This window comes from Protomyctophum parallelum (genome assembly GCF_964188405.1).
Source record: "Protomyctophum parallelum genome assembly, chromosome: 1".
Classification (NCBI taxonomy): Eukaryota; Metazoa; Chordata; class Actinopteri; order Myctophiformes; family Myctophidae; genus Protomyctophum; species Protomyctophum parallelum.
The window spans coordinates 60,428,318-60,454,923 of NC_139697.1; the positions used below are offsets into that span (position 1 = coordinate 60,428,318).

At 42.7% G+C, this 26,606-nt stretch overlaps 1 protein-coding gene across 1 annotated transcript in view; it reads right to left on the minus strand.

Annotated features, from left to right (window-relative positions):
* Nucleotides 1-505: 505 nt before the first annotated feature.
* The window catches only part of fat3b (FAT atypical cadherin 3b), a gene marked incomplete at both ends in the record, with an annotated part of 124,325 nt that continues 98,224 nt past the window's right edge, over nt 506-26,606 (minus strand). The window contains 6 exons of the mRNA XM_083793503.1: nt 506-1,257; nt 7,729-7,788; nt 8,514-8,570; nt 16,458-16,689; nt 18,832-19,248; nt 20,773-20,929. Coding sequence (XP_083649629.1) covers nt 506-1,257; nt 7,729-7,788; nt 8,514-8,570; nt 16,458-16,689; nt 18,832-19,248; nt 20,773-20,929 — 1,675 coding nt within the window. The remainder of the gene's footprint in view (nt 1,258-7,728; nt 7,789-8,513; nt 8,571-16,457; nt 16,690-18,831; nt 19,249-20,772; nt 20,930-26,606) is intronic.

Sequence of the window (26,606 nt, forward strand, 5' to 3'; positions counted from 1 at the left end):
GTGGCACATTACTAAAAGGAAAAAGTGTGTGCGTGTGTGCATGTGTGTGCATGTGTGCATGTGTGTGTGTGTGTGTGTGTGTGTGTGTGTGTGTTAGCGTGCGTGCGTGCGTGTGTGCGAGAGGGAGGGAGAGAGATGATTAAATGGATCATTTATACAATACCAAGTCAGAAAATTAAACGACAATAATCCTTCCTTATTTGAATGATAATACATAATAGCTGGTGCACCTAACTAAAACGGCATAATAACAATCCTCTAAAGCCACTAACCCATCAGCAAGTGACTTGAATTGTACTGTATGGGTTTCTATTGGGGTTATAACAATGTTTCTGAATGTTCTTCTTTGACAGACTTGTATTGTGTTGGACCATGTTTCCAGTGTTGTAGTACAAATGTCACAAATCAATCAATATTCCCAATATCAATGCCATGTATTCTGGTGCTCACTCCCCAAAGGGGGACATGGGATCTACTGGAGAAAACGGGGTGGGATTGTTGCTCATCAAAATCCATCCCAGCTTGCTGTGGGTTCTGATCCAGTGGATGACCTCTTTACACGCATGGCCCTCCTGGCCCTAAGAGACACCAGGCTCAGTAGTCTCTCTAACTCGTCCCCACCCAGACCTCCAGGTTCCACCTCCTCTGGCCCTCTCCATTCCCCTGCCTGCTGCTGTGCCTTCCAAGCTCGGAGCGGGGGCAACAGCTGGGCCTGGTGCAGGTTGAGGTCCGGGGGACTGGACGTGGACGGGTGTCCCTCGTGCGCCCGGCGCGTTGGAGGAAGAGTGTCATAGGCGCTCCCTGGGTCTTGGTTTTGCTCTGCATCGTGACTGGTCTCCATGTACTCCTCGTAGATGCTTTCTTTGCAGCCGTTTGTCTGTTGAGGGTCTTTGCTCTGGTCATAATTTGTCCCCGCTCCTCCCTCATCTCTGCCTCGGCTGCCTGACTGCCCCTCAGGCACTCTCGCCCTTTCGTCGCCACGCGTGTCAGGTGCAGGTCTTTTCTCCCACTCGCCGGACTGGTTCTTCACCCAATGGCAGGTCCTCTGACCAACCGAGTCGTACCTCCGATCTCTGCTGTCTGTATCCCTGCCGCCATTGCCTGTCACTCGGTAGTCCAGCTGGAGTGAATGCCTGCTGCCCCGTCTGATGGACTGGTGGCTGTCGCTGTGGCCATAGGAGGAGCCGACCTCCAGCGGATGCAGGCGTGACGGGGAGAGCCAACTTGTTGTCTGTCTGCTGGAATCCCAGCAGTACGCTGATGGGGAAAGCGTAAAGAGATGTTATGAGGACAAAACCCCTGGTTTTCTGTTACATGTGGTTGTGTGCTTGGAGAGATACATGCTTTATTACAAATGGGATATGAATTCAGAAACAGGAAATTGATATGATATAATTTATGCTATGATATGATATAGTACTTTATTGTCAGTTCACACTGAATTTTGTCTTGCGACCCAGCAGCCATGTATGCAGAACACATACACACGTTTTACATAGCACAAAGAACAGGATTCTGATTTGATAAGCCAAGTAGGATCAATGTGAAACATGATTCCGAGTTGTATGAAACAAACAATACGGCACACATGTACTGTACATCCACTCACTAAGAAAACAGGTGCTGGGCCGAGGTCAGAATCCAAAAAGAATAAAGTCTGCACACTGGGTCATGCTCCAAACCTTAGTATTGGTTCCTGGACATGACCTGGACATGACCTGGACATGACCTTTCGAGCCTACCGGCTCTTCTTTGGAGCATGACCCAGTGTGCGGACATTATTCTTTTTGCAAAGTGTATGTCAACCACGTCAACCACAACAACCAGTGCAACAAATCTCCAACCAGTAAAATATAATTCTCATTCAAGTATGATGTCTTGTGGGAAGCATCTATTCTATTAAATAACTTGTGACTTAAGATACAGAGATACAAAGCTCAGTCCACAGACAGAATACACTATTTGCATCTTTGTAGCTGAAGTTGAAACCAGCTCAACTTTTTTGTAGCTTTGTAGCTCTTGCTGCTTTTGCAGCGGCTACAAATGTCAGATGTATTTTCCTGTCGCTGGCTGCCTGGCTTCAATTAAAAATAATGGTAGCTTTGTAGCTGACAGTGTGAACATAGGACCAGGACCTTATCTTGTGCATGTAAGTAAATTGTCAAAGTCGTTGTAACCACAGAAGCAGCTCTGAGAACAATGCCTCCCTGTTCCACAGTGCTAATTATTAAAACACACACATTGATGTTTCTATACTGTCTATAGCAAGGTTAATTGAGTGCAAACGTGAAGACCCATATACTGTACTGCAGAAAGTGAGTGGGGAGGCAATATATATATAGAACAGATAGGACGTGTTTTGTTGTTGTTTTATTTTGTAGCAGAGAGGTATTCTCACAATTTAGCACGTCACAGCAGGGCACGTGAGCTTGTAGATCTGCGATATTCAGAGGGCAACACCCGAGCACAACAAAACATAAAATGACTTGTCTTTTAGTTCTACTGGATCTCTTCTCCACCGTTGTCAATGTATTTTGTTTCAAGTCATCATAGTTTTTTTTCGTTTTCGTGAGTGAAAAAAGGTAGTCGACGTAAACACAAACGCACGCACGCACGCACGCACGCACGCACGCACGCACGCACACGCACACGCACACGCACACGCACACACACACACACAGAGACTGGTAGACAGCAACATTGCATTGCAGTCTTTGTATGTCACTGACTTTAGCCGTTACATCTCTTTGTTATATAAGGTGCTGTTGTAGAAGCTTATATAACCACCTTAAACAGGGATTGCATACTTCACATTCCATCATAGTGGTAACAGGTATTGCCTGCCTTTATTTAAACATACATCATCTTGTTATAAATCAAGAAGCTCGGACCATGCATGCCCTTTGCTTGGCCTAGATACGATTCTCAAGTTATATATACAGCTCACAGCTGTATTCACTTAACACGGAGGCCTATGTCATACTAAAAGTCAATATTAAATGATTTATGTCTTGAAAAGTATATTTATTCTTCTTGGGGTATATGGAATCGATTCTTCAACGTCATTCTCAAACTAATATTGTCTGAATGACAGACGTATAGTGATAAGATTATATTGTACATATACTGTATATTTCACTGGAATAAATAAATAATCGGCTCATGATTGAGAGCATTATTATTATTATTATTCAGTGTTTGTGCAGACTCAGATGCTGTAATCCCTTTGTTTTTTGCAGCTTTGAAAACTTTTTCATTTTATTGATTAAATTCCTTTTTGCACAACATAGTTTGGACTTGGATACAGCTCTTTTGTTTTTGATAGAGCACAGTTTCAGCTTAAAGAGATATTTTATTTGGGGTCATTTTAACAACTGTCTGGGCCACTAGTACTCTGGCCCAGACAGTTTTTAAGTCCAAAGAATAAATGGAAAAGGTTATTGAAGTTACGATCGGTTTATATCAAAGATCTAAATTCATGCCTCACCATGTTTGTCTTAACAAACCTTGCTTTTGGCCCCAGACCACTGAGCGATTAATATGATAAGAAATATTTCAAAATCAATCAAATGACTCACTGGAAAGAACCCAGTGCAGAGATCTGAGAATGTTCTGCTCAGCAGGGTTCTGCTTTTTAGTTAGAACTCTAGCAGCTATTCTGATGAGCTGTAGCAGTTTTTTGGGGGTCAATTAATACCTGAGAGAGGACCATTATAGTAGTCTCACTTGCTGGAGCTAAAGGCATTAATATGATTGTATAAATGGTGCATTTACAGTAGTAAATGGTGCATTTATTGCAACCGTAGGACACATTTATTCTTTATAACTGAGTATGTGAGTTTAGAAACAGTATATTTGTGTGCTCCTGATAACCTACATTGTTTACTATTCTTATTGCTTTATTCTGCATTATGTATAATGGCTCAAGGTTACTTTTGTAGGTGTTACCCCACACCTCCACACAGTAGGTGAGATATGGTGTTATAAGGGTGCAATACAAGGTGTACAGTGATTTGAAATTTAGAAGGTGTCTTATTTTGCCCATATATGGAGCTGACCTGTTCTGACATTCCATTATGTTGATCTGACCTCATCAAACCCTGTACACTCAAGACACACTCCATACCCTGTACACTCAAGACACTGCCCCCGCTGCCACCCTTAGATCTCCATATATGGAGCTGACCTGGTCTGACATTCCTTATGTTGATCTGACCTCATCAAACCCTGTACACTCAAGACACGCTCCATATATGGCCAGTACAGAATTAATTCCATATATTGATCTGACCCCCCATGTCAAAGCACCAGCACTCGCCCAGCAGTCTGTCGTCACCCAGGCGGATGCGTGCACGCAGGTCACTTCTCGCCCTCAGGACGTCTTACTGGTATAGCTTTACATAGATTGTGCATTATACATTCACTCATTCACACACACACACACACACACACACACACACACACACACACACACACACACACACACACACACACACACACACACACACACACACACACACACACACACATTCCGATGGCGGAGGAAACCATGCAAGGCACCAGATTAATCAGTACTTTTAAAATACATGCTATAAACCAAGTAGCTCAGGCCATGCCTGCCTTTGACTTGGCCAATATGATTCTCATGTGTGACCTTTATTTCACAACAGCTCACAGATGTATTCAGAGGCTGATGCCCTCTATCAAGTTACTAAGAGTTGATATTAAATTATTTATATCCAGGAAATGTAATAATGATTTGAAATTGTTCTCCAATCATAAATTATTTGTCCATTGAAGTTGTCTGGTGTCAAATGAACCGTTTTCCTAGGCTGTGTCACATGGACCCCAGCAGGGAGATTAGCTGTCGCCCCGGTGTCAGCTAATTGGGGTTCCATTCAATTAACAATCCATTCAATAAACAACAAACACATGAGCTAGAGCACAGTTTTGCATCTCTCATTCTGGTTGAGCTTTTTGCCATGCTTATGAGTCATTACTGACTCGCTTTGACAGATTTATGGGAACATTAGAAAACAAAGTTATCATCAGCCCTTCATTCCTAACATGCTGGGTTGTGCTAGTTCATAAATCAGAGACATTGGAAGTGAGTCATGCATTTATCTATTCTGTTCTGTTCTGCTCTGCAGGCAACCTGGTTTCCAGCACAGACTGGAGAAGTTTGAAGTTCACAAAGCGTGAAGAGGCGTAGTGTTATCTAGTGGTGGAACAAGTATTCATATTTTACTTAACGAGAAGAGGCGTAGTGTTATTCAGTGGTGGAACCAGTATTCATAGAGATAGATTCTTTATTTCTGTGTCATGCACCAAAGGCGCCCAGCCCGCATGGACTTACAGGACACACCATAACATTGCTTCAATATTGCATTGTGTAAAATAAACATTTTTACACAAACAAAACATTCTGCCTCATTTCCCACGATTTGCATAAAAAGCAAAAATACCCCTCCCAAAACAAAACTCCAGCTTCTCATAGTCCTCCAACCAGAAAAAGCCAGCACAGATGGTTGTCATCTTACAAAACAATACATGTCTTAACTCTTCATATAAGTAATAGCAGCAATTCCACAATATAACAATACTCTGTTACAAGTACAACACCTCTGTTCAAAATGTCACTTGAGTAATACAAAAGTATTGGCATAAAAATATACTTAAAGTACCAAAAGTACTAAAATGTTAGAAAATAGCAGATCTACAAGCTCACGCTCATGCGACGCGTTGTGAGCTTGTAGATCGAAATAACCTATGCATAAAAATAGGGCTAAAGTGGTTAATGTATGTTTTCTAATAATAATGTACACCTGCAAAGTAACTAGTAACTAAACTAAAAGAAAAGTAAAGTAAAGTAAAAAAAATATTATTATTAATAATAATAAAACTCAGTACTTGAGTAAATGTACTTAGTTACTTTGCATTGGTGTTATCCACAACCCTGCTGAGTAAAGAAATATATTTTCAACCAGAAAGGTGCACTCAGTAGAATGCAAATCTGCCTAATAACAATAGCAATGTATGCAGTTCCATTTCTACAGACCCCCCATGGAACTAACTGGTGGTGCCGCATGTGATTACCAGCTGTACATTATGGCTGCTTCCCTTCCTCTCTCATACATATTCATTGTCAACTTATCTCCGATGATGTACGTCATTCAAATTGTTCTTTCACTTTAGTCCTATTTTATACTATTAAAAAATAACCAATGTAACAATGGGTCGCAATTCAACATTTACTTGTAATAAAGGAGTATTTTTGCAATGTGGTATTGCGTATTTATTAAAAAAAAATATATTGAGTAATTTCTTCAGCCAATGGAGGGGGCTAATCGGGACACTCCTCACATGCACACACTTAACCCTTCCTCTTCTGAACTCCATGTTATAATGAGTTCTCAGGAGAAGTGTTGAAAACTTGAAATGAGGCCTCTTGAAATACATTAATTTGTTTTTAATTTGTTAAGTCTATTCTATTTACACTATTCATTTGGTTTCATGAGGTGGTTCTATATTTCTCACAAAGTACTCTTTAGATTTGCGCTGTAGCTACAATAAAGGGAAAACAAAAGAGAAAATCAATTTGGGGTATATATATATAGTGCCCAGTGCCAACACCATAAATCAATTTATTGTTATGATGGGAAGCATGTACAGTAATCTCATGCTTCCTCCCCAGTCACTCTAACACTACAGTATCTTTATGTTATGTACACAGTGATGGAGTTACGTTTCACACAGGCATGGTCCTCTGATCGGCTTTTCTTCTGACTGTGAATCTCTCAGTTGTTGTGCTTTGTTTATTCAGATAGATTGGTTGATTCATGGATCTGCTAACTGGAACACTTTTATCTGCTCCCCTGTCATTATGCGCTCTCTGTTATGTTTGTAAAAACATTGTTGGGGATTACTACCTTGTCGGAGATTACTGTTTTCAATCATGAAGTGTCATCTGTGTTATCTGTTCTGTTATCTGACAGAGCTGAACATTTACTTTCATGCATGATGCTATGTCTCAATGTGTGTGTGTGTGTGTGTGTGTGTGTGTGTGTGTGTGTGTGTGTGTGTGTGTGTGTGTGTGTGTGCGCGCGCTAACATTATGTTGTCTCTTTGTTGCTTGCCTCACTGGCCGACGGGCGTGCCTTCCTTGAAAGGAAGATCTTTCTCTCTTGTTAAAACTTAAGATCAATTAATGAATAAAAAGCCAAATGTTATGAAAGAAATTCTGGTTAATTAAAACTTAATTATGAATTGCAAAATAGCGAATAAAAAAACAACAACTGATGCCTGAACACGAATCAGTGGATCAGATGAGTACACAAAGTATCCAAACGAGAATGGAAATGACTTTGATCACTGATCATTGTTACATAGCAACAGAGACCACAATAATTGTTGACTTCAGATGTTTAGACACATGCATGTCTGGAACAAAATGTGACACACTCACCAGGGCTGTTACTGCTCTGTCCTCTGTCCAAACCTGACACTATGACGTGACAGAGGAGAGAGACATAGACAAAAGGTAGACCAGACAAAGAGAGAAAAGAGCGAAAGATTTCAATGGAAGAAGCAGATCTGGTGTCACTTGATGTAGATCGTATTCGTATCACACCAGTTGAATACTATAAGACTGAAATTGCATAAGGCTGCACAGAAGAAAAGAAGAAAAGAGACTGTGTTTTTGGTGGTTTGTTTTCGCAGTATGTATACCTTCACTTTCAATGCTGTCAACAGCATCATTGACGAGACGTATTACTGTCACTATGGAAGCTGCATGGGGAGAGAGACCAGAATGAGAGGGGAGAACGTGAGTGCATTCATGAAAAGGGTATTATGTCATGTACTGAGGCTAGGGCAGTAAAGTCCAGTGTTAATTCAACTCGGATTGTACAAACATAACCAAATGGACCCATAAGGTTAAATAACCACTCAAGATGTTAGATGTCACAGTGTGGTTACAGAGCTGGGGAGTGTAGCCTGCGGTCTGCATGTATTTCTCTAGTCTCACCGGCATGCTTGTGTAGTGTGTATGCGTGCATGAGGATGTGTGACTGTGTGTCTCAGAGATGTTTAAATCTGTGCCCCTGTATCTGAGGTCTGAGGTCTGTGTTCAGTGACAGTAATTGGACAGCAAATTATGTACAGACACTGCACGCGCTCGCTCGCGCGCGCGCACACACACACACACACACACACACACACCATCATTAGTGTGGCCACCGTGTTGTATTTACAGTAGCAGCATGGAAGTATACATAATGTTTATGGAAGAAAATAGTTCACTGAGCTCAAGGGCACAAGATGTTCCATTTCATTAAGGAGCTGAGCCTTCTACTATCGTTTCTGAAACCGCTTTTTTTGTAAAAGCATGCACCTCTTGTAAAGTAATGCAAAAATATTGAAAGAGAGTAAAAGCACCTCTCCATGAATAAAGACAGTCCTAATAGGCCTCAACATGAACACATTTGAGAACCACTGCTTGATTGGCATCTTACCGTTGTCATCAAACGACTCAGACGTATAGGTTCTCTGGGAGACATCAGAAGTGGTGCCTGAGAAACATGATGTCACCTCCATGAGGTCCGTCCCTTCCACTGAAAACACGCACGCACACACGCACGCACGCACGCACGCACGCACGCACGCACACACACACACACACACACACACACACACACACACACACACACACACACACACACACACACACACACACACACACACACACACACACACACACACACACACACACACACACACACACAATTCAATTCAATACTTTATTGCCATGTCAACAGAGTTGATTGGAATTTGTTTCAGTGCACTAAAAACTAAAAACAACAACCAGGAATCTTAGTGTTGTCCTGGACAGTCAGCTCTCGTTCAAAACTCACATCACAGCTGTCACTCGATCCTGTAGGTTCACACTCTATAACATACGACGAATTAGACCGTTCCTCACCCAGGAATCAGCCCAGCTCCTAATCCAGACAACAGTCTTGTCAAAACTCGACTATTGTAACTCCCTCCTTACTGGCCTACCAGCATGTGCACTTAAAGGACAACTTTAGTTTTTTTCAACCAAGGTTCATGTTGTAGGTTGTTATTAGAGAAAGTAAAAGATGAGTGTTATTTATTTTCCATTTGCTGCTTTCTTTCGTTTTAGCGATTTTAGCTGTTTTGTACAGGGGGGCGGGGGCATTCGAGCATGGTGCTAAATATGTATTTTTTTACAAAATATTATGGAGATTTATTTTTGTATTATTTACTATAGCCCTAATAAACCCCAGTAAATTACATCTGGCCACAAATAAATCACAGGATCTACTGAATGTGAAGGTAGCCTACTGGGGTGAAGCCACACTGTGTGTCATAGGCTCAATGTCAGTTTGACACATTCAGTAGATCTCGTGATGTTTTGTGGCCAGATGAAATTTCCAGGGGTTTATTAGGACTATAGTAAATAATTAAAAAATAAATCGCTATAAAATGTTGTAAAAAAATACATATTTAGCCCCATGCTCGAATGCCCCCGCCCCCCTGTCAAAAACAGCTAAAATCCCTAAAACGAAAGAAAGCAGCAAATGAAAAAAAAGAACACTCATCTTTTACTTTCTCTAATAACAACCTAAAACATGAACCTGAAACATGAAACATGAAAGGCAGGGGTGCGAAAAGAGAGCAGGCAGGGTGTGAGGGGTCGGCGATCACCTTCTGCATCCTGTGCTTAGTGCGTATGGTGTAGATAGAGGAGACGGATGGGAGGTCGAGGCCAATGATCTTTGACGCTGTGCGTACCACCCTTTCCAGCCGTTTCCTCTCTAAGTACACACATTGTATAACCATCCAATATGTATATCCAGTAGAACCTCACTGTTCTACAGTATATCCATTTTTGTAATTCAGAGGGGCCCTATATATCTGGGGGTAGCGCAAATATCATAGCTATTTAACGACTGAGGCAGTTTTGTGATCTTTTTCGTAGTTGGTCTTAAAATGAGGTGTGACCTGGTGCAATCATAACCTGACGCTACCAGATCCAAGAAGCTTGCTACACAAATTTGTTTCACAGCTTATTGGGATCTGGGATCTCGGAAGCAAATTCGATGACGGGGCTGTTCCTTTTTTTCAAGATACTTGGTAGATGATTGGATGGGACCGTCTGTCTATCACCGTGTGGGTGTGCAAACACAACCAATCATATTGACGTGTCTATATAGCTTCACATCCGGTTTCGCACATATCCCGCCCTTAGCTCACGCTGATTGGTTCGAACCACGGAGCGGTTCGGTGTTAGCTCAACTCCCTGAGAGATCCCAGATGGTTGCTGTGTTGGGGAACATGGTTACCCAATACCGCCCCCATCTGGCAGAGTCAGGTTAGTGCAATCAGGGTGCACTGCTGTATTTCAAATAGTATTATTGTTGTAATTGCTTTAACACCTACACTACATAATTATAGTGTCATGACTCACTAGGACTCCACATCTTGTAAACTTTGTTGAGGTGTGAACTTAAGGTTATTTTTAATCAATGCAATCGACGCCGTACATGCACGCACGTGCGCGCGCACAAACCACACACACACACACACACACACACACACACACACACACACACACACACACACACACACACACACACACACACACACACACACACACAAATAAATCACAGGATCTACTGAATGTGAAGGTAGCCTACTGGGGTGAAGCCACACTGTGTGTCATAGGCTCAATGTCAGTTTGACACATTCAGTAGATCTCGTGATGTTTTGTGGCCAGATGAAATTTCCAGGGGTTTATTAGGACTATAGTAAATAATTAAAAAATAAATCACTATAAAATGTTGTAAAAAAATACATATTTAGCCCCATGCTCGAATGCCCCCGCCCCCCTGTCAAAAACAGCTAAAATCCCTAAAACGAAAGAAAGCAGCAAATGAAAAAAAAGAACACTCATCTTTTACTTTCTCTAATAACAACCTAAAACATGAACCTTGGTTGAAAAAAACTAAAGTTGTCCTTTAAGCCTCTCCAGCTGATCCAAAATGCCGCAGCTCGCTTGGTCTTCAACCAGCCAAAATTCTCACATGTCTCCCCCCTGCTCCGCTCCCTCCACTGGCTCCCGGTCGCTGCCCGCACAGAATACAAAACTCTGATGCTGGCATTCAAAGCAACTAAAGGTATGGCTCCCCCATATCTTGCAAGTATGATCAAACCCTACAAACCCTCCCGCGCACTCAGATCAGCCAACGCAGGGAAGCTGGAAGTACCCTCACTAAAAACGCCGGGACAATGCTCCACACGTCCCAAACTCTTCTCCTTTCTGGCTCCAAAACTGTGGAATGCACTTCCCATTGCAGTCAGAACTGCAGCATCACTCCCAATCTTCCGCCGTAGTCTGAAAACCCACCTTTTCAGACTCCATCATGGCCCATAGCACTTACCCCACCCCCTTAGATAGCATTTCTGTAGACTTAGATAGCATTTGATACATCTTATAGCATGTTATCTAGACAGCACTATAATTGCATTGTATGTAGTCATAGCACGTCATAGTACATATGTATAGCATAGTAGTATAGATGTATAGTTTATATGTATAGCTTCATTATATAGATATTCCACTGTTACTTTCTTAGCTTACGCATGTTTCTTGATAAATGTTTTTATGTGATGTATTCCCATGCTTTTTTGTTCTTGCTTAATGTAAGTCGCTCTGGATTAAGAGCGTCTGCTAAATGCCTAAATTGTAAAATTGTAAATTGTACGATACATACACATATTCACATCACATAATCAGACAGAACACGATACAAAAGTACAGACATCATATGAGGGGGACCAATAAATAAGAAGAATGCAAAACGTTACAATTCATGTTGAATAAATAAATAGCAAATTCATCACAGTTCATCGTTTTACAAAGCAGCTTCACGCTGTAAAGTGCGAGTGAAAAGAGGGTTCAGGAGACGAACAGCCTCGGGATAAGTGCTGTTCTTAAAGGTTATATGACATTCATTTTCATTTATTCTTTTAGGTTTTATGACCTCAATTACACCCAAAAAACCTGAACTTTGGATTTTCTGTGGTCTGAAGTTTTCTTTTGGGTTTGGAAGCTTTTTGGGCTACAATGAAAACAGGCAACACAGTGAAAACAGTGACATCTGCTGGCAAATCCCATTGACATATATGGGATTTGCAGGGTCTTACATCACTTACTGCCGGCAAATCAGAGCACCTGTTTGAGCCAGAAAACCTCAGATCACAGAAAATCTACTGAATGTTAAAAGTTCATGTTTTTTGGGTGCAATTGAGATTAGAAAACCTAAAAAAAATAAGAACAATTCCAAAACCTTTTTTTTAATGTCACAATCCCTTTAAAGCGGGAGGTATTGCACTACCTGAGGGCAGGGGTGCGAAAAGAGAGCAGGCAGGGTGGGAGGGGTCGGCGATCACCTTCTGCATCCTGTGCTTAGTGCGTATGGTGTAGATAGAGGAGACGGATGGGAGGTCGAGGCCAATGATCTTTGACGCTGTGCGTACCACCCTTTCCAGCCGTTTCCTCTCTAAGTACACACATTGTATAACCATCCAATATGTATATCCAGTAGAACCTCACTGTTCTACAGTATATCCATTTTTGTAATTCAGAGGGGCCCTATATATCTGGGGGTAGCGCAAATATCATAGCTATTTAACGACTGAGGCAGTTTTGTGATCTTTTTCGTAGTTGGTCTTAAAATGAGGTGTGACCTGGTGCAATCATAACCTGACGCTACCAGATCCAAGAAGCTTGCTACATAAATTTGTTTCACAGCTTATTGGGATCTGGGATCTCGGAAGCAAATTCGATGACGGGGCTGTTCCTTTTTTTCAAGATACTTGGTAGATGATTGGATGGGACCGTCTGTCTATCACCGTGTGGGTGTGCAAACACAACCAATCATATTGACTTGTCTATATAGCTTCACATCCGGTTTCGCACATATCCCGCCCTTAGCTCACGCTGATTGGTTCGAACCACGGAGCGGTTCGGTGTTAGCTCAACTCCCTGAGAGATCCCAGATGGTTGCTGTGTTGGGGAACATGGTTACCCAATACCGCCCCCATCTGGCAGAGTCAGGTTAGTGCAATCAGGGTGCACTGCTGTATTTCAAATAGTATTATTGTTGTAATTGCTTTAACACCTACACTACATAATTATAGTGTCATGACTCACTAGGACTCCACATCTTGTAAACTTTGTTGAGGTGTGAACTTAAGGTTATTTTTAATCAATGCAATCGACGCCGTACATACACGCACAAACCACACACACACACACACACACACACACACACACACACACACACACACACACACACAATCGTCAATCACTCAATTCAGCGGTCTGTTATTTGCCATTATTACAGGACTTGGTTGAATGCTTGATTCTGATTGGTCTATCGCAGAATTCAGCTTGATTTACTGCTGTTTCCAACATGACAGCCATGTAATCACACACACAATGTAATTTACAGCTAAACATTGCTCTAAAAAAAATTGCAAACATTTGAGCGAGAAATAGACAAAGCAGTACCTGAAAATGGATTCTAATTGATCAACTCACTTCCTTGTTTTCCGACAATGCTGCAGCTGGGCAGAACCTCATAACCTGCACATTCAGGGTGATTAACCACCTCCGCTTCGCGTCGGTGGTTAAACCCCCGGTCCATGAATTATCTCCCGACAATGACCACCTAGGCAGAAATTACTCCCTTACATAATGAACGCTGTCCAATGAAAGACTAATCAAAGAGCACCTGGCTCAGCTTAACAGTAAAAACAGTACACCCAAGACAGGCTCCTAGTTACATTTCAGATTTGCTCGGCCTTAGATCCTCAGATAGGGCCCTCCTAAAAACTCATTACCTGGGGGCGATCACTCAGGCTTATGCTGTCGGGGCAGGCAAGCTGTTATCCCCTAAAAGTTTGTTTGCAGATGATTGTTTTAAAGTTGTTCTCTGAAGATTTTTCTATATTTGTTTTGTTTGTTTGCTTTGTTTGCCGTTCTTTTAGTCTGTAAAGCACTTTGTAACGTCTTTTCGAAAAACGCTATACAAATAAGAGATGAGAATTCTGTTCACACACACACACACACACACACACACACACACACACACACACACACACACACACACACACACACATTCTCGATAGGCTACTCTTCTTGTCAGAGCCAGCTGTCAGTGTGAGATGTACTTAATATTAATGCGTTGGCATTGCTTGACAAACTAAGTGCAGGGATGGTTTATGAGTACTTTTCTCATTGACAAAAATGCTGTGGAAGTATGTATGAGACACGCTTGTGTGTAATAGCTGTCGGACGGCATTGATAAAGGAAACATTATCCAGCCTGCGCTCAGCGGGCACTCTTGCCCTTCCATATCCCCATCATGCGGTCTCACCCCCTATTGAAAATAGTCGGAATTATGAGCTTGTAGATTTGCTATTTTCAAAAGATTTTAAAACATTTTATGAATTTGAAAACTTCTGAAATGCAACTTCTGCATAATGAGTACTTTCTACTTTTGGTAGAAAGTACATTTTGATACCAATACCATTAATAGACGTTTACTTAAGCAAAACATTATCATAGAGCAGTCATTAGAATGGAACTCCCACTCTATACCACATCGATAGAGAGACCACCTGGAAGTTACTGAGACACCACGGAGTGCCCACTAAGCTAGTGAACATCATTAAAAACAGTTATTCTGAGGGGGCACGGTGGCACAGTTGGTAGTGCTGTCGCCTCACAGATAGAAGGTCCCGGGTTCGATTCCCGCTGGGGACGCTGGCGGTGTGTTCCCTCCTCCACGTCAACAGTGCCCATACCCGAGGCGGGGGTTGGCGAAAGGGCCTTTCTGTGTGGAGTTTGCATGGTGTCCCCTAGGGTAGATACCCTCACAAAAACATGTAGTAATCCTGGTCTCTAAAACTACCTCCCCCTGGCCAGCCGGGGCGCCTGATGGAGGAGAAAGGAACTGGTCGGAATAACGTGTCCCTTCCACACGCTACGTCCGGCCGGGGAAATTCCCCCCTGTCAGGTGAAAAGAAGCAGCTTGGACTCCTCATGCATAGAAGGAGGCATGAGGTCAGTCCGCTGCCCCCCCAGGTTGGCAGAGCGCCCAGGATTACATTAGATAATTGGCACTGGGTGAAAAAAATAACTGGGTTATAAAATCGTGGGATAAAGATTATATAAAAAAAAAAAAAAAAAACAATTATTCTGGAATGACCTGTAGAGTAATACATGATGGACAGCTCACAAACCAGTTTGAAATCAAGACCGGGGTCAGACAGGGTTGTCTCTTATCCCCATTCCTGTTTTTACTAGTCATTGACTGGATTATGAGAACAACAACAGAAAAATGGAATTGGACATTATGGACACAGCTGGATGACTACATTTTGCAGACGACCCATGGCACTACTGTCACATACCCACCACCAGATGCAAGACAAGACCAAAACACTTGCAGAGACTTCCGCACAAGTAGGACCTAACATCCATCAAGGAAAAACCAAGAACATGAGGATAAATACGACCAGTGCAGAACCAATCACACTAGGCGACACCACGATATACAGTAGGAGAGGTAGAGTCCTTCACCTACCTGGGAAGTACTATCAGCCACCAGGGTGGTACGGATGCAGACGTAAACGCAACAATAGGCAAGGCAAGAACAGCTTTTATACTTCTCAAGAACATCTGGCGCTCGAGGGAGATACAGCAAAAAAACTAAAATCTGAATATTCAACTCCAATGTTAAATCCGTCCTGCTCTATGGGGCAGAGACATGGAGAATTACAAAGACCACAATAAGCAAAGTGCAAACCTTCATAAACAAATGTCTGAGGAGAATCCTGAAAATTCACTGGCCGGACAAGATAAGCAACAATGATCTCTGGATGAGAACTAAACGACTCCCTGCAACAGAGGAAATTGGACAAAGAAGATGGAGATGGATCGAGCACGCACTGCGCAAGCCAGTGTCAAACACCACCATACAGGCTCTGACTTGGAACCCTCAGGGGAAGAGAAACAGAGGCCGGCCCAAAAACAGCTGGATCTCCAGGCAGACACAAAGAGGCTGGGATGCACCTGGTCGCAGATAGAGACGAATGCCAGTGACCGAGAACTCTGGAGGACCCTTGTCGACGGCCTATACCCCAGTAGGGGTGTCAGGGGTAAGTAAGTAGTAAGCAAAACATGCAAGTACTTTTTCCACCACTGCAGAGGAGCCAAAAACCTCTTATGTAATACAAACATGCTTGTTAGTGCACTCCATTCAAAGGGATCACTGTGAAATGCAATCAGTGTGGACACAATGGCAACATGTATTATTCATTCATTGATTTGTGTGTTTTGATGAGGCACATGATGTACTCACCCTGTGCACTGTTAGGTATGTTCGTGGTCTCTAGCTCATAGGCACTCTCTTCCCATTGGTCCTCCTCCCTGTCTGCCTCTCGGTCCCATGACACTTTGTTGGGGGCGGGGCTATGTTCTGAACGACAGGGTGATGCTGATGGGAGATTCGGTGCCACGCTGCACACGGCCACGCCCCTCCTGATGGCCCCGCCCCCCCGGCTATGTGGGCCGTCTGACAAGAAGCTGCTCAACTGATGGGAAGGACGCACACACACACGCACACACACACACACACACACACACACACAATCATCGAGCTGTCCTTTAATGCAATGCATTCTCACACCCAGGTTGTACTTCGGTGACGAATTGGGCATCATCTAATCTCTCAAGAACAGATTCCGAGCTGTGCTACTGAATCTGTCAGCAGCAGGTGATTCAGAATGTGTATGCATTGTTGTTAGTGGGAATGAAAACATAGGCGTCCCACAGGAAGAGGAGGGCTGAGGGCTAACATCCTGTTATCCACATTCTTCTGGGCTCCGCCCCCAGAGGAAACAAACAGCAGAGGCAGCTATTTGTCTTCTTTTTATTCGACGGGTTCTCAGATTGAGCAACATCGGTGTCAGACTTTGACGCAACAGGCTCCCCCCCTGCTGTGTCACATGTTGACAAAGATTACACTGACAACTCCAATTCTCACTTTTTATTATATCATTGTTAGACGCAACAATACCATCCACTACCAATTTGCAGTTGAGGCACTCCGCCCAAACCCTATTTTTCTGTTCCAACAGTCTCCAATGCATTGGGTAGGAAAGCATTCGTATTTAAAGCCCCCTCTGATTGGAACAATTTACCAACACATATTCGAACCATCTCATCCTTTAATATGTTCAAAAACGTAGTGTCTTCCTATTTTACGACCTCATGTACATGCCCATGACCATCTCACTCCATTTTATCTATTCTCTATATATTCATTACCTAATGTTACTTAATATTACTTAATTTATTACTTACTCCTCTTGTTCCCCATGGGACATTGTAGTTTTTTACTTTATTACTATACGCTCATGCAAACAATGAATGTTAATCTTATTGATTAACATTAAGTTAATCAATAATATTTCTCTTCAAAGTTTCTCTTCACCAAAAGTTCTCCAATGCTGAAAACCAAATTAAATGTATCTTAAAGGGATAGTTCAGATTTTTTGAACTTAAGTTGTATGAAATACTTGCCATTAATATAGTGGTTGCAACTGTATTAATTGATTGCCAGAGTCCTGTGGTGGGAGTTCTGCTCTGGTTTTAGTGAATATTAAGTAGTTCCGGTCATTTTGTGGGGGGCACTGGGGCCACACAGTAAAAGTAAATTTATCCACAAAACGAACGTAATTTGTATTGGTGACCTTTAAAAAAAATATTAGCATGACTTTCGTTGAACTTTGACCCCTCTATCACATGGAACTATTTTTTGGGCGTAGTGATATGGACACAAAAAACATAGTTCTGTGTGATAGAGTGGTAAAAAAAGAACGAAAGTTGCACTAATATTTTAGAAATAGGTCAACAATACAAATGACGTTAGTTTTGTCGATTCATTTATTTTTACTGCGTGGCCCCCAGCACCCCCCACAAAATGACCGGAACTACTTGATATTTCACCAAAACCAGAGCAGAACTCCCACCACGGGACTCGGGCAATCAATTAATACAGTTGCAACCACTATATTAATGGCAAGTATTTCATACAACTTAAGTTGAAAAAATCTGAACTAACCCTTTAACGCTGACCTATAGTGACAGTGATACTGACGGAACAACTTTTCCATCTTGTTGCTATTCTGCTTGTCTAGTTCAATACCCTGTTTTGTAACTGTTTGTTTTGTGTTTTGTTTTTGTTTTGTTTTCCTTTTTATTTTTCTGTCAATTACCTCGTATTGATTGTATGCTTGTGGAACCTCTCGAAAACGAGATATTGTATCTCAAGGGGTATTCCAAATAAAGAATTTCAATATAACAATGATTCGAAACGCTGTAATGTCCATGCCAGGTGGCTAGGTGGTGCTGACACACGGCCCGCATGCGTATAACCACTCCCGCTCTAGTTCTTATCACATGGCTGTGATAACTGCATGTTTTTTTGTGAGGGCACCTACCCTATAGGGGACACAGGAACATGCAAACTCCACACAGGACACGCCCCCAGCCCCCACGGCCGGGATCGAGCCCAGGACCTTCTAGCTGTGAGGCAACAGCGCTACCGACTGTGCCACCGTGACCCCCTCCTGCCTGGTTTTAAATGTTTTTACTGGCGCTTCAAGATATTAAGATTTGGTGCGCACGCACACACACACACACACACACACACACACACACACACACCATACCTGACTGCATTCACTGGACATAGTCCTGTCTCCATCCATGCTGGCCTGGTTGCAGAGCCCTCCCGGCAGTGGGGAGTGTGTATTGGGCCGCACCATGACCTGCGGAGGCCTTCCGCTCCCCGCTCCTGCGACGTCCGCACCATAGCAACTGGCGCTCAGCGGGGAGCCGGGGACGCGCATGGCCTTGAACTCAATCCCTTCTGCCCCCATGCCGGTCTTGCGCAGCATGAAGCTCGCCTCCGTGGAGATCGCCGACACCCCCATCGCTGCCCGAGTCCCCGGGCCGGGATCTGACTCCTTCCTGAACGTGAGCTTCTTCCTGAAGGCGACGAAGAGGACGGCAAGGAGGATGATGACGAAGACGAGGACCCCGATGCCGATGATCTCGCCCGGGCCAATGTAGGACAGGAGCTCAGCCTGGGAGCAGTGATGTCAGTGTTATACAGTACTAACCTTATGACTGCTTGTTTTTTAACTGATTTATTTCTCTCTCTAGACAATAAATAAACGTTGAACGTATAAAGGTGGAATATGTTTTATTATTTTACATTGTTCAATTTATATACAGCTAAAGAATATTATCTAAATCAGGTTTTTTGTTTTGTTTGAGGAATAAGGCACCAGAGCATTCCAGAGAAGGTGTGTACACAGAGACGTCAGATGAAAGGGACGACAGTTTTGATGTTCTGCTCACGTTCTGCCTGCAGGATCGTGCAACAATGTTATCTATAGAAGTGTGACTAAATCCACTAAATCCACAAACAAAGCATACTTTCATTCTGGTTCTTTGTTTCCAACCCCTTGCTGTATAGCACTCGCGTTCATTAGTGCGTGCATGTGTAAACCTAAACTTGGCAGTGGCACACTGCACACTTGTAAACTTTTAATTATCCGTTGAAAGCAGCTGTGCATCGTCTGCTCATGAGGAAGAGGGCTTTAAGTTCTTTCATAAGTTTTGCGTAGCTGTTCCTATCTTCAGAGTACATGTACAGAACAACCGCTAAGATTAATTAAGAGCATGGAGAACAACAACATAATGACATTTACAGTGACACAACCATTCTGCCCTTTCCCTGAAAACGATACAAGTCATGGTGACTTAATTAGCAGTCCAAACTATATATAACTATTGATTGGTTTCCAGTGGCTTTAAACGGTGCTACCGGGGATCTCTGAAATAGTCACGGATTAGAAGGCAATTAAAGGACTGAGAGTCAAGAACCTTTTATTGAAGTTAAACATGTGTATGAAAATCGAATTCTATCCTATCGAATTCTATTTACGTAATGTGGATCTTGGACCTCAATCTCGGATCGTGGCCAGCTTGTGACATCAGTCTTCTACGACATCAGTCGTCTTCTATGATAGCCTAGCTATGCTCCAAATCTGGCCAAGGTTTCAGTCCGATCAGAACTTTGACTTAATAAAATTCAACTTCAAAAAGTATAAAACATAATTATGTGAAAAAGGAATTCAGCAGATATATTTCTGTGGCCTACTGGCAGTGTGCACAAGACGGTGATCAGTCCTGCAACACACACACTATGACCCTAATAAATATACGGTATACAGTTAAAAAGTCTGGTTAATTTACCGTAGCTGGTCCAGCAGAACTCCAGAATTATTCATTTGTTTACCCCTCTGTAAAAGCACCAAAACCAGAGCAAAACTCCCACCACGGCAATCAATCAATAAAGCAAGCAATCAATTAATACAGTTGCCACCACTATATTAATGGCAAGTATTTCATACAACTTAAGTTAGAAAATAGTGAACTATCCTTTTAACCCATTCTGGGTGGGAACCCCTTTTGGTGTTAGCTATTGAAAAATAGCAGATCTACAAGCTCATACAAGCTTGTAGGTCTGCTATTTTTGAAGAATCGAAGAACATAGCTTTTTTAGAAAACTGTCTGTAGACTTGCGAGTATTGATACTATACCTTTGTGTCGCCCCCTGGCTCGCCTGGGCTTTGATCTTCACACAACCGATCGCCATACACATCAGAGCAGTTGCAGTAGAATGCCCCAAACGTGTTCACACACTCTCCTCCGTTCTCGCATTCTTCCAGCTCACACTCATCTACATCCTCATCACATCTGCAAAAAGAACATGCACAAAACATTAGGGATATTATACCCATCACATCTGCAAAAAGCACAGGCACAAGACATTATGCATATTATTATACAGTGGGTGGCAGCCATGAATGATGGCAAACCTGAGACATGCAAATACAATGGCAAGTACATCTGCACAGTTAGGGCATTTTCACACTGAACACCTTTTATAAAGCATAAGTGCTGCCTACAGCGTTTCTTCCTGCTGCAAAACAATAAGGGAAGAAAATATAAGGGAGTGAAGGGGGGCATTGTGCGGTATATAATATAAGGGAGTGAAGGGGGGCATTGTGCGGTCGAATCTATGAAAAGTAAAGTATAATATTGATGACAAAGTTTGAAACTAGTAGTTGTACAGTAGGTGCAGATAGGAAATCAATCAAGATAGACCAACTGCATGGCATTATTTCTTGTCTAAAAATGTATTGATCACAAGCTGTCATCCTCCCCTAGCCTCAAAAGCGAGGCTTTCTTTTTCGTTGGAATTGGGCTAAAAAAAAGAACAGTGTTCTCCACTGTTTTCTACTGGGAAGGGGAGGAGGGGGGTGGGGGCTGGTGCTCAGGATCCACCGCCTGTTTTGGACCGGCTCCCGCCCCTCTAGATCAGAACCCCAACAGGCTGGGCCAGGCTAATCACCGGCCCCTCTAGATCAGAACCCCAACAGGCTGGGCCAGGCTAATCATCACCCGCCCCTCTGGATCAGAACCCCAACAAGCTGGGCCAGGCTAATCATCACCCGCCCCTCTGGATCAGAACTCCAACAGGCTGGGCCAGGCTAATCACCCCCTGCTCTCACCTCGTGGAGGTCAGTGCTCCTGTAGCTTGCTCTGCCTGTAGCAGTAGGCTGATACTTGTGAATCCGCAATATATTAACCACTTGGACTCTATACTTACTGATCAGAGTTGCACTGTATTTGTTGTCAATTTACGCCAAATATCTTCGTCTTGAGTCGTGAGCTTGGACATAGGGTATTTTACCAGAGGTGGGACAAAGTCCCTACGTATGTTGCAAGTCCAAGTCGAGTCTCAAGTCTTTGCTCTCAAGTCCTGAGTCAAGTCCAAGTCAACACAGGCAAGTCCCAAGTCAAGTCCAAGTCCTGAACTTTTTGTTTCGATTCCCAACCAAGTCCTAAGCATTTTGTTTCAAGTTCCAACCAAGTCCTTACATTTTGTTTCGAGTCCCAAACAAGTCCCACCAAGACATAATACTAATTAATGATATGTAAAGATTTACATAAATCATGAGCATTTTCCACAATTTGCATTTATTATTAAACAAGGGTTCTGGAGTCCACCAACAAAATGCAGATACTGTACTTTTCAATTTCCTCCGTGAGGACAGGGTTTAAAGCACCACTCTGTACAATGGGGTGGTTGTAGTTTGTCTCTCTGCTCTTCTATTGAGCCATTTAGATCATGTCAAAGGTCATGTCTCACCGAGACACAAGATCTGACACAAATTCAATGTTTCCCCTGAGCAAGCAGGCTATTATTATTACAATGGTAAAATGTCATTACTTGCACTGAAACCGTGTTCAAATCCAGGGTAGAAGAGGAATGTTACATTATATACCAATACCAAACCATTTACGGTCATACAAAAGATAATCAGATAAACTTAAATAATAAGAAACTTAAACTGTGCACAAAAATAAGGAAGACTCTAATACAATCAAACATTAAACTGATGCTCTAATTCACTGTTCCAAAACAGCAGCGACGGCAGGAGTGAAGCCGGTATGTGTTTGTTTATGTGCAACACGTGGAACACAGGCGACGCTAGTACACGATACTACATGATTAAGGTTACCAGTTTAAATTAACAGAAATTAAAAGATGTGTCCTGTTTTGAACTGATACTGATACTTTAATGTCGGGGAATCAATACGAATTACAAGGCGATTTATGTGCTGTCCTCCTGTCTCGTTGTTGTTGTGTTACCGTCAATGGGACTGTGAGTTTGTCAGCGTTGCCATGTATCGTGAGAGAAATAAGCAAACCGACCAAAAAAGAAACAAGACAAAAACAAGCAATTTTTTTCTCCAGAACATTACACTTTTTAAACATTTTAATATTATTTGGGCTTGCTGTAAGGCAGGGGTCCTCAACTAGAAATGCTGAAGGTCCAATATAGGTTTGACTGGAAGCCCAGAAATGAGGAACTAAAATAGGAACTGAAAATAGCAACTGCTACTAGTTCACAAAGTATCAATTATGGTACACATTCACATACAAGCTGCTTGCTTTACAGTCAACTGTAAGACAATTTGAGGAAGTGAAAGTAGCTCAAATTGAGGAAGCGGAACTAGAATTATGCTGACACTAACTATCAAAACTGAAAGTGCCCTCAAACAGGAAACATCTGATGACGTCATCAGAAATGGTTTAGGCCACGCCCCCATAGTGTCTTAGGTTTGAGAATGTTGGAAAAATACTTCCTGTCCCCAGAAAGGTGCCTTATAACACTACTATCACACCTCCAAAAATCCAATTTTGTTTCATTCAACGGAATGTGTGAATGTGAGCCACTCAGCGCAACATTGTCATCATGACATGCCGGCCCATAACACACACATTAAGAGTGTTAATTGCGTTTCTCGGCATTGATCGAATACAACGGAGAATTCAACTCGCGGTTGCGGTGACTTTTTTTCTTCTCTTTATTCTGTTTTTTTTTATGTTTTGTTGTGGCTTTCGCCTTTATTTTATATTCTTTATGGAGGGATAGACAGTATAGGCTGACAGGAAATGGGGAGAGAGATGGGGGGTCACTCCCCCATCTCTCTCCCCATTTCCCCGCGGCACACCCGCGGCACACTGCCAGACTGGATTACCAGCCAAGGTGCCTGGACCACTGAGCCACGGCCCAGGCCTTTTCTCCAGGGTGCGCAGAGAGGTGTGCCGCGGTCCGGTCGTGGACCGCGGTCCGCCTGTTGAGGACCACTGCTGTAAGGTATTAAGTGACTTGAAAATGTTCAAGTCAAGAGGGCTCAAGTCAAGTTTCAAGTCTTTGGCATTCAAGTCCCAAGCAAGTCCAAGTCTATTTCTTATTTGATCAAGCAAGTCTAAAGTCATCAAAATCGGGACTCGAGTCCAAGTCGAGTCTCGAGTCTCGAGTCCAAGTCCCCACCTCTGTATTTTACCCCCTATTTTACCCCCCTATGGGAGATAGGACTCTGGTGGTATAGTTGCTTGTGGGTGTTTCTGTCGTGTAGTGTTCTGGTGTTGCTGTGGTGATTGGACAGCATACAGTATAAGCAGTAGTCCATGTCATTACATTTCTGAAAAAGTTTCTTTTAAGCCATTTTGGGAGGGAACCCCTTTTGGTGTTAGCATTATGTTATGCTTTAGCTATTTAAAAAGTAGGTCTGCTATTTTTGAAGAATTGAAGAACGACTGACATAGAAACATAGCTTTTTCAGAAAACTGTCAGGATTTAGAAGACATTTTTCGAATCTGATCTCAGGTCAGAATGAAAACTGTCAGGATGTAGAAGACATTTTTAGAATCTGATCTCAGGTCAGAATGGGTTTAAAGTGCTCTCCTCGGCAGGAGCTCTGATTCGTGCCTTCTTATGCGGACGCCTTTTGGATATTTTCTTTACAAGATGCCTAGTGACTGTGAACACGGCCTCAATCAATGTTACACTATGGGGAACAAAAGACAGAGGAAATAAATATATAATGTTAAATTTGCCTGTGAGTTATTTGACTGTGATTGTTCCCATCTTCATTTCCTTTGCCAAATCAACGCTTTTTTTTTTTTTTAATCATGGGCTGATTCATTGAAGCCTGCCTGGGTGCATACTGTATGATAACACCCACACATACACCCACCCAGACACAAACACTGCACACACACACACACACACACACACACACACACACACACACACACACACACACACACACACACACACGTACACACACGTACACACACTTGTGATATCCCACTGTGAAAGATAGGAAAACAATCGTTTTTCCTTTCAATAATTTCTTTTGAATGGGAATCATTTTAGCTGACTGAACAGCAAATCCAAAGAAAACACATTTCCATTTATTTATTTGCCCTTGCCAGCTGACAATAACAACCAGGAAACGCCTGGTGAAAAACTGAAGTGAATATGTATGTAATGAAGACAGTATAAAGATATCTATTGACTTGACTATTTCCAATATCTCAATTATTCAATGAGATAAAGTAAGTAAGTAGCCTTGCCGAGCCATGGCCCATAGGGCAGGAGCCTATCTCCTGTAGCGTGAGGCAGCTTGATGTACAAGTACACCCCCTGGACATGACGCTAGTATGTCGCAGGGACTTGCCCCCAATCCAACCCTTGACGCTGTGTCAAGCAGGGAGGCACTGGGTCCCATTTTTAGAGTCTTTGGTATGACCCGGTCAGGGATTGAACCCCGACCTCCCAGTCTCAGGGTGGACACTCTATCCACAAGGCCACTGAGATGGCTATCCAATGAGATAAGTCTCTGTAAACCACAGACTGACCACAACAAAATGTTATTTGGTTGGTTCAAGTACTGTAGTTCAAGTGGTTTAAAAGCAAATTTGAAAGTCAATACTAACTGTTGATTGCAACAGTGGTTATGCATGCCAGTAGCAGGAACATCACAAACAGTGGGCGTATTTTTCTGGCCTCTTTGCCACAGACAACATTTTAGTCGTTTTTTAAGAGCAGTACTTTATGCAATAATTGTTGGTATTGTTGGTATCACAGGACTAATAAAACACTGAATGAAGTGAATGACCTCATAGACTGCAACACAAGCGTTACTGAATTGATCACCACACAAATGACCATAAATGTTAACAGTTAATGGTCTTTATCCAAAGTGCTCAGCAAGCTGTGTTACATTCAGCCACACACAATCACACACCATTGGCAGTGGCAAAGCAAGGCACCAACCTACTAATCGAGAGCAGTTAGGGTTCAGTGGTTTGCTCAAGGTCACTTTGACCTTGACTGAAGCTGGAACCTTCTGGTTCCCAAAACGGCCGCTCTTCCACCTGAGCTGGACCTCATTATTATCAACAGGTTATATTATTATTATATTATTATATTAGTGGTGGAGAGAGTTGACAGCTTCAAGTTTGTAAGAGTTGTGAAGACATGCCTGATCATTAGGCCGGCCTGAGGTAGTGTGAAGGCATTGATTAGGCCCTAATGCCTTCACACTACCTCAGGCCGGCATGGTGTTTAAGTTCCTGAGTAACAGAAGCCCAACTGTGGGCATTCCGACTGGAAGTTTCACCGCCTGGTCCCAGCGGCTATGGCAGCTGCTATGGCTTCAGTTGTTTGCGCAGCCCAGGGGGTGCCCAGAAGACCTGTGAGTGTGATTTTTCGTTCTATCCAGAACCTCTACGATATTTATTTATTTAGTGTTAGCCTTTATTTATACAGGTAAAATCCCATTGAGATCCAAATCTCTCTTTTACAAGGGAGCCCTGTTCAATATCCTGTAGGATCAAAGTGTGTGTGGACCTGCCTGTCGGAATGGCAAAGAATATAGCTTAGCCTCAGGGGCACGTCAGAAAGAACGCATAGATCCAGACTTTTGAAAAAGGAATAATGGTTCTCTCTGACAGTGACTCAGGAAATAGAGCGGCCGTCTTGGAATCTGAAGGTTCCAGGTTCGATTC